At 40.8% G+C, this 13,935-nt stretch overlaps 1 protein-coding gene across 5 annotated transcripts in view; it reads right to left on the bottom strand.

Annotated features, from left to right (window-relative positions):
• lca5 (lebercilin LCA5) overlaps positions 1-13,935 on the bottom strand; it is an 80,436-nt gene that overhangs the window by 45,996 nt on the left and 20,505 nt on the right. For 4 of the 5 annotated variants that reach the window (XM_073056430.1, XM_073056428.1, XM_073056429.1 and 1 more), the window contains one exon: positions 8,876-9,247. In XM_073056430.1, coding sequence (XP_072912531.1) covers positions 8,876-9,242 — 367 coding nt within the window. In that variant the 5' untranslated portion in view covers positions 9,243-9,247. Of the gene's footprint in view, positions 1-8,875; positions 9,248-13,935 lie in introns of those variants that run through there. The other variant, XM_073056432.1, reaches the window with a different exon arrangement.

The raw sequence follows: 13,935 nt of genomic DNA, 5'->3' as shown, positions 1-13,935 counted from the left end.
TTCTTTTGCTACCATCATGCAGGAGGTACAGAAGCAGTTCCCATCAACCATTCAGCCCTTGAGCCAGTTTGCATAATCCTAATCACATCAATTTGTGTGGCATGTGACCAAATGGTTAAGGCATTGGACTAGTGATCTGAAGGTCATGAATTCAAGCCCCAGCCAAGGCAGATAAGGCTCAAGACAGACTAACATTAACACTGGCTACTTTGCATTACAATGGATTCCCCCCCCCCATGTAATTGTGTTTTTCCATGTTAAAAAATGAGTATAATTTGTGTTTAATTCATGTTTTTCTTATGAATGGTGCCTATCTGATGCAATGTGCCCAAGATATTGCTACAAGTTTTTCATTGCACCTGTTTATAACATGTGTACAAAAAAAGGTGGGTGACACCTGAACCAAAGAGGGACCAATATCCCCGCAGTAGGTTTGCCAGAACTGCTGGGAAGGGTTTAAACTCAGTTGGCAGGGGGATGAGAACTGAAATGACAGGGCTGAGGATGGAGCAGTTGGTTTACAAGTCATGTAGTGTGTAGTGAAACTGAGTATGAACAGGCAGATGATCGGACAAAATTGCAGTGAGATGAAGTGAAACATGGGGAAATTTTTTTTAAAAAGTAATGAATACAGGACTGAAGGTGTTATACAGAATAAAGCAAATGCTCTTGTAGTGCAGTTAGAGATTGCCAGATATGACGGTGTGGACATCACTGAGCTGTAGCTGAAAGAAGATCATAGTTGGGAGCTTAACATCCAAGGATACACCTGGTATCAAAAGGACAAGCAGGTAGACAGAGGTGGTGGGGTGGCTCTGTTGCTGCAGAACATAATCAAATGCTTAAAATCCTTAGAACATAAGAAATAGGAGCAGGAGTAGGCATTCCGGTACATCAAGCCTGCCCCGCCATTCAATAAGATCATGGCTAATCTGTCCGTAAACTCAGCTCCATCCACCTACCTTTTCTCCATAACCCTTAATTCCCTTACTATGTAAAAATCTGTTTCTTATAATAACTGTTTCTTAAATATATTTAGTGAAAAAGCCTCAACTGCTTCCCTGGGCAGAGAATTCCACAGATTCACCACTCTCTGGGGAAAAACTGTTTCTCCTCATCTCCGTACTAAATCTTCTCCCCTGAATCTTGAGGTAATGTCCCCTAGTTCTAGTCTCACCTACCAATGGAAACAACTTTCCTACTTCTATCTTATCTATCCCTTTCAAAATTTTGTATGTTTCTGTAAGATCCCCTCTCATTCTTCTGAATTCCAGAGAGTATAGTCCCAGGTGACTCAATCTCTCCACATAGGTTAACCCCCTCATCCCTGGAATCAACCTGGTGAATCTCCCCTGCACTGCCTCCAAAGCCAGTATATCTTCCTCAAGTATAGAGCCCAGAACCGAACACAGTACTCCAACTGTGGCCTCACCAGTACCTTGATAGTTGCAGCATGACCTCCCTGCTCTTGAATTGAATCCCTCTAGCATTGAAGGCTAGCATTCTGTTTGCCTTCTTAATAACCTGCTGTACCTGCAAGCCAACTTTGTGATTCATGAATAAGCACTCCCAAGTCCCTCTGCACAACAGCATGGTGCAATCTTTCACCATTTAAATAATAATCTGCTCTTCTATTATTCCTTCTGAAGTGGATGATCTCGCATTTATCAACATTGTATTCCATCTTCCAGAGCTTGGCCCACTCACTTAACCTATCTATATCCCTCTGCAGACTCTCCATATCCTCTGAACAATTTGCTTTTCCAGTCAAGTTTAGTGTCATCAGCAAATTTCACTATGCTACACTCAGTCCCCTCTTCCAAATCATCAACGTAAATGGTAAACAGCTGTGGGCCCAGCACAAACCCCTGCTGAACCCCACTCACTGCCAACCAGAGGAACACCCACTTATAGTAACTCTCTGCCTTCTATCGATTAACCAATCCACTATCCATGCTAAAACACTTCCTCCGACTCCATGCATCTGTATCTTATTTATAAGTCTCTTGTGCAACTCCTTATCAAACGCCTTCTGGAAAAGTGACATAGGATCAATGCAGGTACACTTAAGAGACTACAAGGACAAAATGACCCTGATGGAAGTCAGCACAAGGATGAATGCACTGAAAAAAGCAATTCTGGTTTGGGTGTTAAAGTAAAGGAACCCTTGGGAGGCAGTGACCATAATATGATAGAATTCACCCTGCAGTTTGAGAGGGAGAAGATAAAGTCAGATATATCAGAATTACAGCGCAGGAATGAATTACACAAGTATGAGAGAGGAGCTAGCCAAAGTTGATTGGTAAGGGACACCATCAGGGATCTCCGTAGAAAAGCTAGGGCTGGAGTTTCTACGAGCAATTTGGAAGGCACAGGATAGATACATCCCAAAGGTGAAAAAGTATTCTAAAGGAAGGATGGGGCAATTGTGGGTTACAATGGAAGTCAAGGACACCATAAGAATAAAGGAGAGGGCATATAACATAGCAAAAATTAGTGGAAAGTGAGAGGAATGGGAAATTATTAAAAACCAACAGAAACTGAAAAAACCATAAGGAAAGATGAAGCTAGCCAAAAATATCAAAGAGGATCCCAAAACATTCTTCAGATATGTAAGGAGTAAAAGAGAGGCGGGAGTGGATATTGGACCACTGGAAAATGACACTGAAGAGGTAGCAATGCAGCCAAATAATGCCAGAAGTGTGAGAGTGTCAGGGGGAAGAAGTGAGTGTTGTGATTACTATGTGTTTGGGAAGCTGAAAAATCTGAAGGTAGATAAGTCACCTCGACCAGATGGACAACATCTCAGAGTTTTGAAAGAGGTAGATTGTGGAGCCATTAGTAATAATCTTTCAAGAATCACTAAATTCTGGAATGGTTCCAGAGGACAGAAAAATTGTAAATGTCACTCCACTCTTTAAGAAGGGAGCAAGGCAGAAGAAAGGAAATTTACAGGACAGTTAGCCATATTTCTGTTGTTGGTAAAATCTTGGAGTCCATCATTAAGGGTGAGGTTTTGGGATACTTGGAAGTGGAAGTAGATGATAAAGTAGGCCAAAGTCAGCACGATTTCCTCAAAGGGAAATGTGTCTTGACAAATCTGCTAGAATTATTAAAAAAAATAACAACAAGCAAGATAGACAAAGGAGAGTCAGTGGATGCTGTTCACTTGGATTTTCAGAAGGCCTTTGACAAGGTGCTGCACATGAGACTACTTAACAAGATAAGAGACGATGGTATTACAGGAAAGATACTAGCATGGATGGAAAATAGGCTGATTGGCAGGAGACAAAGAGTCAGAATAAAGGGGGCCTATTCTGGTTGTCTGCCAGTGGCAATCCACAGGGGTCAGTATTATGACCGCTTTTCACATTATATGTCAATGATTTGGATGTCAGAATTGATAGCTTTGTGGCCAAGTTTGCAGATAGGTGGAGGGGCAGGTGGTGTTGAAGAAGCAGGGACTCTGCATAAGAACATAAGAAAAGGAAGCAGGAGTAGGCCATCTGGCCCATCAAGCCATTCAATAAGATCATGGCTGATCTAACTATGGACTCATCTCCATCTACCTGCCTTTTACCCCCCCCCCCCCGCAACTCCCCTTAATTTCCCTGCTTTGCAAAAATCTATACAACCTTCCTTTAAATACAAACCTCATTTCCAGAAAAGTTGGGATATTTTCCAAAATGCAATAAAAACAAAAATCTATGATATGTTAATTCACGTGAACCTTTATTTAACTGACAAAAGTACAAAGAAAAGATTTTCAATAGTTTTACTGACCAACTTAATTGTATTTTGTAAATATACACAAATTTAGAATTTGATGGCTGCAACACACTCAACAAAAGTTGGGACAGAATTAAAATAAGATTGAAAAGTGCACAGAATATTCAAGTAACACCAGTTTGGAAGACTCCACATTAAGCAGGCTAATTGGCAGCAGGTGAGGTATCATGACTGGGTATAAAAGTAGCGTCCATCAAAGGCTCAGTCTTTGCAAGCAAGGATGGGTTGTGGCTCACCCCTTTGTGCCAAAATTCGAGAGAGAATTGTTAGTCAATTCAAAAGGAACATTTCCCAACGGAAGATTGCAGAGAATTTAGATCTTTCAACATCTACAGTACATAATATTGTGAAAAGATTCAGAGAATTCCGAGACATCTCAGTGCGTAAAGGGCAAGGTCTGAAACCACTGTTGAATGCGTGTGATCTTCGAGCCCTCAGGCGGCACTGCCTAAGAAACCGTCATGCTACTGTGACAATTATAGCCACCTGGGCTCAGGAGTACTTCGGAAAACCATTGTCACTTAACACAGTCCATCGCTGCATCCAGAAATGCAACTTGAAACTGTATTACGCAAGGAGGAAGCCATACATCAACTATGCAGAAACGCCGATGAGTTCTCTGGGCCCGAACTCATCTCAGATGGACCAAAAGACTGTGGAACCGTGTGCTGTGGTTAGATGAGTCCACATTTCAGCTAGTTTGCGGAAAAAACGGGCGTCGATTTCTCCGTGCCAAAGATGAGAACAACCATCCTGATTGTTATCAGCGAAAGGTGCAAAAGCCAGCATCTGCGATGGTATGGGGGTGCATCAGTGCCCATGGCATGGGTGAGTTGCATGTATGTGAAGGTACCATTCACTCTGAGGCGTATATTAGGATTTTAGAGAGACATATGTTGCCATCAAGGCGATGTCTCTTCCCAGGACGTCCATGCTTATTTCAGCAGGACAATGCCAGACCACATTCTGCAGGGCTACAACAGCGTGGCTTTGTAGACACAGAGTGCGTGTGCTTGACTGTCCTGCTGCCAGTCCAGATCTATCTCCTATTGAAAATGTATGGCGCATCATGAAGAGGAGAATCAGACAACAGAGACCACGGACTGTTGAGCAGCTGAAGTCTTATATCAAGCAAGAACGGACAAAATTTCCTATTGCAAATCTACTACAATTAGTATCCTCAGTTCCAAAACGATTAAAAAGTGTTATTAAAAGGAAAGGTGATGTAACACAATGGTAAACATGCCTCTGTCCCAACTTTTGTTTAGTGTGTTGCAGCCATCAAATTCTAAATTTGTGTATATTTACAAAATACAATTAAGTTGGTCAGTAAAACTATTGAAAATCTTTTCTTTGTACTTTTGTCAGTTAAATAAAGGTTCACTTGAATTAACATATCACAGATTTTTGTTTTTATTGCATTTTGGAAAATATCCCAACTTTTCTGGAAATGGGGTTTGTACATTTACTGAGGTAGCTTCCACTGCTTCATTGAGCAGAGAATTCCACATGACTTCGGTTGGGAGAATAGACAAAGAAGTGGCAGATGAAATATAGTGTAGGGAAGTATATTGTCATGCACTTTGGGAGAAGAAATAAAGGCGTAGACTATTTTATAAAATTCAAAAATCACAGCTGCAAAGTGACTTGGGAGTCCTCGTGCAAAATTCTCTAAAAGTCAATTTGCAGGGTGAGTCAGTGGTAAAGAAGGCAAATGCAATGCTAGCGTTCATTTCAAGAGATTTAGAATAAAAGAACAGGGATGTGATGCAGAGCACTGAGGCATTAGTCAGACCACACTTGAGGGTATCATGAGCAGTTTTGGGCCTCTTATCTAAAAAACATGTGCTGGCACTGGAGAGGGTCCACAGGATGTTCGGCAATGAAAGAGTTAATGTATGAAGAGCATTTGATGGTTCTGGGCCTGTACTTGCTGGAGTTTAGAAGAATGGGTGGGGAGAAATCTCATTGAAACCTATCGAATATTGAAAGGCCTGGACAGAGTGGAAATAGAGAAGTTGTTTTCTATTCTGGGCGAGTCTAGGATCGGAAGGCAGTCTCAGAATAGAGGCACATCCATTTAGAACAGAGATGAGAAGGAATTTCTTCAGCCAGAGTGATGAATCTGTGGCATTTGTTGCCACAGATGGCTGGGGAGCCTTAGTCATTGAATATATTTAAAGCAGAAGTTGATAGATTCTTGGTTAGCCAGGATGCCAAAGTGGGTTGAGAGAGAGAGATAATAAATTGGCCAAGATGGAATGGTGGAGCAGACTCGATGGGCCGAGTGGTTTAATTCTGTTCCTATATCTTATTGTCTTAGGCACATGACAAGAAACTCAACCTTGACTTGCTTACTGCATCTTCATGTTGGCTTTCAGTGGCTTACAGAGGAGATTTACCAGGATGATGCCTGGTTTAGAGAGTATGGATTATGATCAGAGATTAAGGGAGCTAGGGCTTTACTTTTTGGAGAGAAGGAGGATGAGAGGAGACATGATAGAGGTGTACAAGATATTAAGAGGAATAGACAGAGTGGACAGCCAGCGCCTCTTCCCTAGGGTACCACTGCTCAGTACAAGAGGACATGGCTTTAAGGGGAGGGAAGTACAAGGGGGATATTACAGGAAGGTTTTTCACTCAGAGTGGTTGGTGCGTGGAATGCACTGCCTGAGTCAGTGGTGGAGGCAGATACTCTAGTGAAGTTTAAGAGACTACTAGACAGGTATATGGAGGAATTTAAGGTGGGGGGTTATATGGGAGGCAGGGTTTGAAGGTCGGCGCAACACTGTGGGCCGAAGGGCCTGTAATGTGCTGTACTATTCTACGTTCTATGTTATTTATAAGACACTTAGGATTCTTCAAGCAACATTTTAATTTAAGATTTACACTATTGCTGTTTTTTTCTTCCAAAATGGACAAGCATTCATTTTTCACATGATTCCCCACAATGTTGCTGGCCACTCATTCAGATCATCTATATTCCCACAAAACTTTCTGGATTCTCATCTTTGTCTATATTCTTAGCATTATGCCATCAGCAAATTTGGAAATATTTTGCCCTCTACTTGCTGCATCATTAAGGAACTTGAATAGACAAGTCAAACACAGTTTCCCTTTTATAAATCCATGCTAATGTTCAATTGTTTCCTAAATGTATAAATATCACAGATTTCATTATCAATTCAGATATTTCCCCCAACTAATGATGCTAGGCTAACAGGTTAGTAATTCACTGTTCTCTCTCTCTATCTTTCTTCGACTCTGTGCACTTGTTTCTAAATCAGTACAGCTGTGACTATTGTGTAGTACAAAACAATATTATAACATCTGCAGTAATATGATAGTAAATAGAATGGAAGACCTGTTCATACTTCAATTCAGATAACTTAAAACATTGAGCAAATCACTAAATAGTAGAAAATTCACATATTTGTGCAATAGCCCTCGTATAATATAAAGATCACAGTACTTTCCCCTAATTATATTAAACACACGAGAATAGCAAAGAATTAAAAATCCAATTCCTGATTGTATTCTGAAATTACCCTTGGGCTTGAGCGGCGCAGTAGCTTAATGTTTGTGAAATCACTTTACAGTACCAGCAATCACCGATTGGGGTTAGATTCCTGCAGCTGTTTGTAAGGAATTTGTATATTCTTCCTGGTTTCCATGCAAAGGGCATATAGTTAGAGGTTAAGAGTAGTGAGCTTGCTATATTGGCACCGGAAGTGTAGCAATCCTTGTGGGCTTCCCCAGCTCAATCCTAGTAGATTTAATGCAGACAATGCATTTCACTGTGTATTTGTCATGTGTACATTGAAACAGAGCTAATCTTTAATAAGTGCTGGTTCTACCAATGGAGCCCACAATCTGTGAGTCAATGAATTCAAGCAATGCCTTCTGCACTAATCTTGAGGTTGCGTTAATGAAAATATGAATAGATTAGGCACATTGAGGCCATGCAACAAGCACATTTAAAACTATTGTTTGCTTCTCCATATTTACAGTAGCTTGGATAGAAGCAAATTAGTGACCAAGGCCAGAAACAATCAAAGAATTTCAAAGGCTGAAGTGAATGCAAGGATTAATAGTCATATGCAAAGTTGCCTCGTTTTGTACAGCTTCAACCACTTCATTTTAAATAGGAAAACTAACAATTAAGTATCACTAATTAAAAAGTCAAGTATGCCATGGATAATCCCAGGACCAGCTGCAAAAGGAGGAGGTTTGGGCATAGGGATAGCAATCCCATCTTGTAAAAGCCTAAAGCTACAGAAACACCAACAGAAGCTCTGAAGACAAAATTCCTGGGAAAGAAAGAATTTTTGAAAATGGGCTACTTCTGGAGACAACTTAAAAGACTAGCCCTGGACAGAGGACTCTAGTGGGCTGCTGTTGGTGGCCTTTGCCCCAGTAGGGGTGAAGGACTTAAGTAATTAAAAGGTTAAATTTAGTCCTAAAACATTAAAATACAAAGTTCACCTTGGCTTGGTTCATCTTTACACTGAGCTGCTCTAGCTGACTATTCCAATGGATTGACCCCTAAAATCGGTTATTTGTCCATTAATTAACTATGATTAGAGAAAGTGAGGGGAAGATATACAACCACAGACCAGCAGATTTCTTACAAAAACACAGGGGAGCAAACGTGTGGCAGCATTGCACTAGAATTGTCAGCCTGTCTTTTTTTTTTTGAGTTTTATGCATCTCTAGAATGGAACTTTAATTTCCTAATTCAGACAAGAACAGGAGATTTGGTTTAATGTCTTATCCAAAAGGCAGCAGACCCTCAATTCAGAACTGGTGTTCACCAGATTATATTGTCAAAATGTTAAGAACCAAGCAACATCAAACTATTAGTAGACTTGTCCAAGTGAAATTTAATTAATTTGGGGGAATTATTTTAAATAAATGGCCCTTTGATGCAAATACATATCTAAAAGTACAATTATCTACTAATTCAAAATGTCTATATTGGATTGCACAGTCCAAATTGCTTCAGGGTGAACCTTCTGCTAACATTCTTAGTTTTCTTCTCAAAAATTATTTCAAATATGCATTTACAGAAAATAAATAAGCTTACCTCGATCATGGATATAACTGCTAGCCTTTTGTTTTACTTGTTCCTTTCTCCTTGGACTTGGTGTTCTAGATCTGGAGTTTTCTGAGCAATAGGAATCAGACATATATGAAGAATTATCATAGTCATCTGAATAATAAGAGTCACTGTTCTTATCATAGTCCATGTTTTCAGTCTTTTCATGATCTCTCATAGTACTCCCAGTAAGCTGAGTTGGTTTGCTTTTATTTTCTTTTTTGTCATTTGTCACCAACTTTCTTTGTGTGCTTGCTCCTGAGCATAGACTCCTTCCAGCTTCTGAATTTCCTGAGTTGTCTTCATCATTGTATCCATTCTGGGAATCCATGTTAATTCTAGACAGATTTTTCATAGAATCTGTAGTTTAAATAACAAAAGCAAATTTTTTAGCAAGTTAAATTGAACACACCATACTTAACAAAATTAGGTACCATGGCCCTGGGAATGGTAACATGTTACCCCTTAATATTACTGACACATCCCTACTCCCACAGCAAGCATATCTAGTATACTGAATTTTCACAAATTGATATTTGGAATACATTTCTCACTGCTTTGGGAAAGCAACATATTTAATCAAGGATCCCCTCCCATCCTGGTCCTCCTCCCTTCTCCCCTCTCCCATCAGACAGAAGATACAAATGCTCAAGTATACAAACCTGAAGACTCAGCTTCAGCTGCCATCCCATTGCTATTAGATTCCAGAAAGGAACTCCCATACATGAAAAAAAGAACTTCAATCTCTCCATATCCTTCATTTTAGCCACCGCACTTTAGTTATCTACCTGCAGTGCATTTCTCTGCAACATTATATTCTGCATATTTTCTGTTCAATACCTCAATGTAATTACATATGGCATGATCTGACTGAAGGACATTCAGAAAACTTAGCACTGTATCTCGGTATACTTGACAATAATAAATATGATTTACAAGAAGCAATGAAACTATAGTCACTTTAAGCTCTAAAGTATTTTCACCTAGATGACAGCAAACATAAATCTGCTACAATTTTCATCTGTTTGGATGGCTGGGTCTGTCAGGTGGCATGTAGTTCAGCATTACTGCTGCCATCGAACAGCTTCAGGGAGCCAGGTTCAATCCTATCCTCAGGTGCTGTCTGAGCAGAGTTAGTATATTTTGCCTGTGTCTGCAGGTTTCTACCAGTTGTCTAGTTTCACCTCAATATTAACAGATTGGCTAATTAATGTAAATTATGTTAAATAACAGAATTTAAAGGAAATTGATGCCCATGAAAGAGAGATTGCATTGCAGGAATACAGGCAATAAGAAAAAGGGACATTGAGTTGAACGGGATTGCTGCCATGGATCTGATGAGCTGCGTACTTTGCTCTGTTTTAAGGTAATTACAGAAATAGTTTCTAGGGATTAGAGTAAAAGCTTCATTTTTAGAGATCATCGTTTTTAGAACATCCCAGAATATTTAAAACCAATCACATTCTTTTGAAGTGTGGTCTCTTTCACATCATAATGAATCCAACAACCAGTTTGCATCCAGCTCTCTCCTATAAACAACAGTGTGATGATCAACAGAAATTATTTTGTATGAAGTTAACAAGGGTGGGGGGGGGGGGGGGAGACACAAACTGATAGATTATACCCCTATCCTGTTTTGAAATTGTGGCTTTGAATCATTCCCTTCCATCTTGGCAAATTAGGTTTTGATTAAAGACCTCATACAAAATAAGACCCCTGAAACAGTCCAGCACAACTACACAATATTACCAGTGTATATATTTCAGCTCAATTCACTGGAATTTATATTAAAACTGTACAGAAATCAACAATGCTAGAGCTAGTATTAAAAATTATAAAGAACATTAAAGCTTCTAAAAACCCAGAAAAGCAAATTATTTACACTTTAAGCAATTTACAACTGCCAATTGTAATAAAATATTTTTGTTATACTGAAATGTTTTTATTTTCTGTGTTGTATCTCAAAATGGAAAGGCCCTTCCATCCCTACAAGACACACCACCCAGCAACCCACCAATTTAACCTGAGCCTAACCACAGGACAATTTACAATGACCAATTAACCTACTAACTGGTAGGTCTTTGGCAGGAAATCCATGGGCACAAGGAAAAGAACGCAGTGCATAAAGAACTCTGGAAATGACACCCCAAGCTTTATAGTTTCACACTAACCACTATGCTACATATGTGACAATGTTCAAGATACCAAGCATAGGTGTTCTACAAAACGGTCTCCCAGTCTGTGTCGGGTCTCGCCAATATATAAAAGGCCACACCGGGAGCACCGGACGCAGTATACCATACCAGCTGACTCACAGGTGAAGTGTCGCCTCACCTGGAAGGACTGTCTGGGGCCCTGAATCTCTCCCATTTCCTGCACATCTGCCCTCACCCCATCCACCCGCCACCCCACTCGGGATAGGGTTCCTCTTGTCCTTACCTACCACCCCACCAGCCTCCAGGTCCAACATATAATTCTCCGTAACTTCCGCCACCTCCAACGGGATCCCACAACCAAACACATTTTTCCCTCCCCCCCCCCCTTCTGCTTTTCGCAGGGATCGCTCCCTACGCAACTCCCTTGTCCACTCGTCCGTCCCCCCCATCCCTTCCCACCGATCTCCCTCCTGGCACTTATCCTTGTAAACAGAACAAGTGCTACACCTGCCCTTACACTTCCTCCCTCACCACCATTCAGGGCCCCATACAGTCCTTCCAGGTGAGGCGACACTTCACCTGTGAGTCGGCTGGTGTGGTATACTACGTCTGGTGCTCCCGATGTGGCCTTTTATATATTGGCGAGACCCGACGCAGACTGGGACACCGTTTCGTGGAACACCTACGCTTGGTCCGCCAGAAAAAGCAGGATCTCCCAGTGGCCACACATTTTAATTCCACGTCCCATTCCCATTCTGATGTCTATCCATGGCCTCCTCTATTGTCAAAATGAATCCAAACTCAGGTTGGAGGAACACCTTATACACCGGCTGGGTAGCCTCCAACCTGATGGCATGAACATTGACTTCTCTAACTTCCGTTAATGCCCCTCCTCCCCTTCTTACCCCATCCCTGACATATTTAGTTGTTTGTTTTTTCCTCTCTCTCTGCCCATCACTCTGCCTGTTCTCCATCTCCCTCTGGTGCTTCCCCCCCCCACTTTTCTTTCTCCTGAGGCCTCCCATCCCATGATCCTTTCCCTTCTCCAGCTCTGTATCACTTTCGCCAATCACCTTTCTGGCTCTCAGCTTCACACACTCTGGAGAGCATTTTAGAAAAGCTCTGTTTTTGGGGGAGGAAAACACCATTTCAGTGTGGATGGAGGGTCAAAATGAAGAGAAAAGGCTTCGGTTACAGATTTATCTGGTCGAGTGGTAGCAGTCAAAAACATTAACATTTGAAGATTTTCATCTGAGCTGCTCTAACAAGTTACCTTCTTAATAGCACCACAATGACCAGAATCAGGGCATGCCCTCTTCTCACTGCTACCATCAGGAGCCTGAAAGCACACACTCAGTGATTCAGGAATAGCTTCTTCTCCTCTGCTATCAAATTTCTGAATGGACATTGAACACATGAACACTACCTCACTACTTTTTTCCTTCTCTTCTTGCACTACTTATTTAATTCAACTTTAAAATATACATACTTCTTACTGCAATTTAGTTATTATGTATTGCAATATACTGCTGCCACATAACATTTTATGACATACATCGGTGATATTAAAAATGATTCCGATTCCGGGCAGCCTTACAGCACCTAGTTCCTAGCTATCTGCCGGAGTACAGTTACAGATGCTATTCCAAAAACAAGTCTATTATAGTAACAAAGCCCTTTGTGAGTGTTTATGGTGAGAAACACTTTTGACACTTCTTCCATCTCCATCTGCAGGCAAGCTCATTTTGCTGAAGTGTTATCCTCCAGAAGAGTTTGCAAAGATACCCTCCATTCTAGGCAGAAAATATTGATCTACTTTCAGTACTGGGTTGATGGTGAGCTTAAAATCACCACAGATACTGCTAGAGCCAATCTTCTTGGCTACTGGGACCACTGGCATTGCCCATGGGCACCACTCAACCTTGGAAAGAATTCCTTCAGCCACCATATGATCTAGCTCAATGACTACCTTTTCACATTTGGTATAAAGAACCGGATGGGTTTTGCAAAATTTGGGTTTGACATTTTCATTTACCACCATCTTACCTTTGGTATATTTGAGTTTTCCAATACCATTCTTGAACACTGCTGTAGCATCAATCAGTGCCTTTCTTAATTCACTTCCAGCTGACTATTGCACAGGGAAGTGACATGCAAATTGTGGATGGATCTCCAATAGATTGTGGTTGGCTCAGTCACTCTTGTCCCCACAATGCTGGCCCTCCTGTTTTTTTGTTAAAACCACATACAAGCCCAATGTGGCTTGTTGGATTTCACTGTTACGAATGTCATTCCACAGGAATTATCTTTTCTCCAGTATAGACTGGATATCTGCAGACTTCAATTCAGTATCTTTGAAATGCCGTTCGAACTAATTTTGTGGAATAACTGAAACAACCAAGCCAATGTCCAATTCCCATTTAATGAATTTGCCATTCACTCTGGTGTAAGCCATATTGCTCATCTTTTGTTAGTTTTTACATTTTAAATCTCAAAGGCACCCCATCCTTTGTCACTCTCTTCATTATCTGAATTTTCATCAACAGCATGTAGATTATTGCTTTTTATGAAACTTCAACTTGACTAGCTTTTTCTCTTCCTTGTACAGACCATTTCTTTTTATCTGCCCAACGTGCTCTTTGTACGCGACCTGCTTTGATACATTTTCTACATATTTCACCTTTAAAATCTATATTGGTAAGCTTCTGCCATAACAGTAACAAAATTTGTTTGGCCAGGCAGGCCTCCATCTAGAAGCTGCAATTTTGTTCATGCTCACTTTCATTCCTTACTGCAACTCAAATGCATTTTGACTGCATTTTTTTTAAACCAGATACAAGCCCAATGTGGCTTGTTGGTTGTTGTATTTCACTGCTACGAATGTCATTCCCG

This window comes from Hemitrygon akajei, chromosome 9 (assembly GCF_048418815.1).
Source record: "Hemitrygon akajei chromosome 9, sHemAka1.3, whole genome shotgun sequence".
In the NCBI taxonomy this organism is placed as follows: domain Eukaryota; kingdom Metazoa; phylum Chordata; class Chondrichthyes; order Myliobatiformes; family Dasyatidae; genus Hemitrygon; species Hemitrygon akajei.
This window is presented reverse-complemented; position numbering and strand designations above follow the sequence as displayed.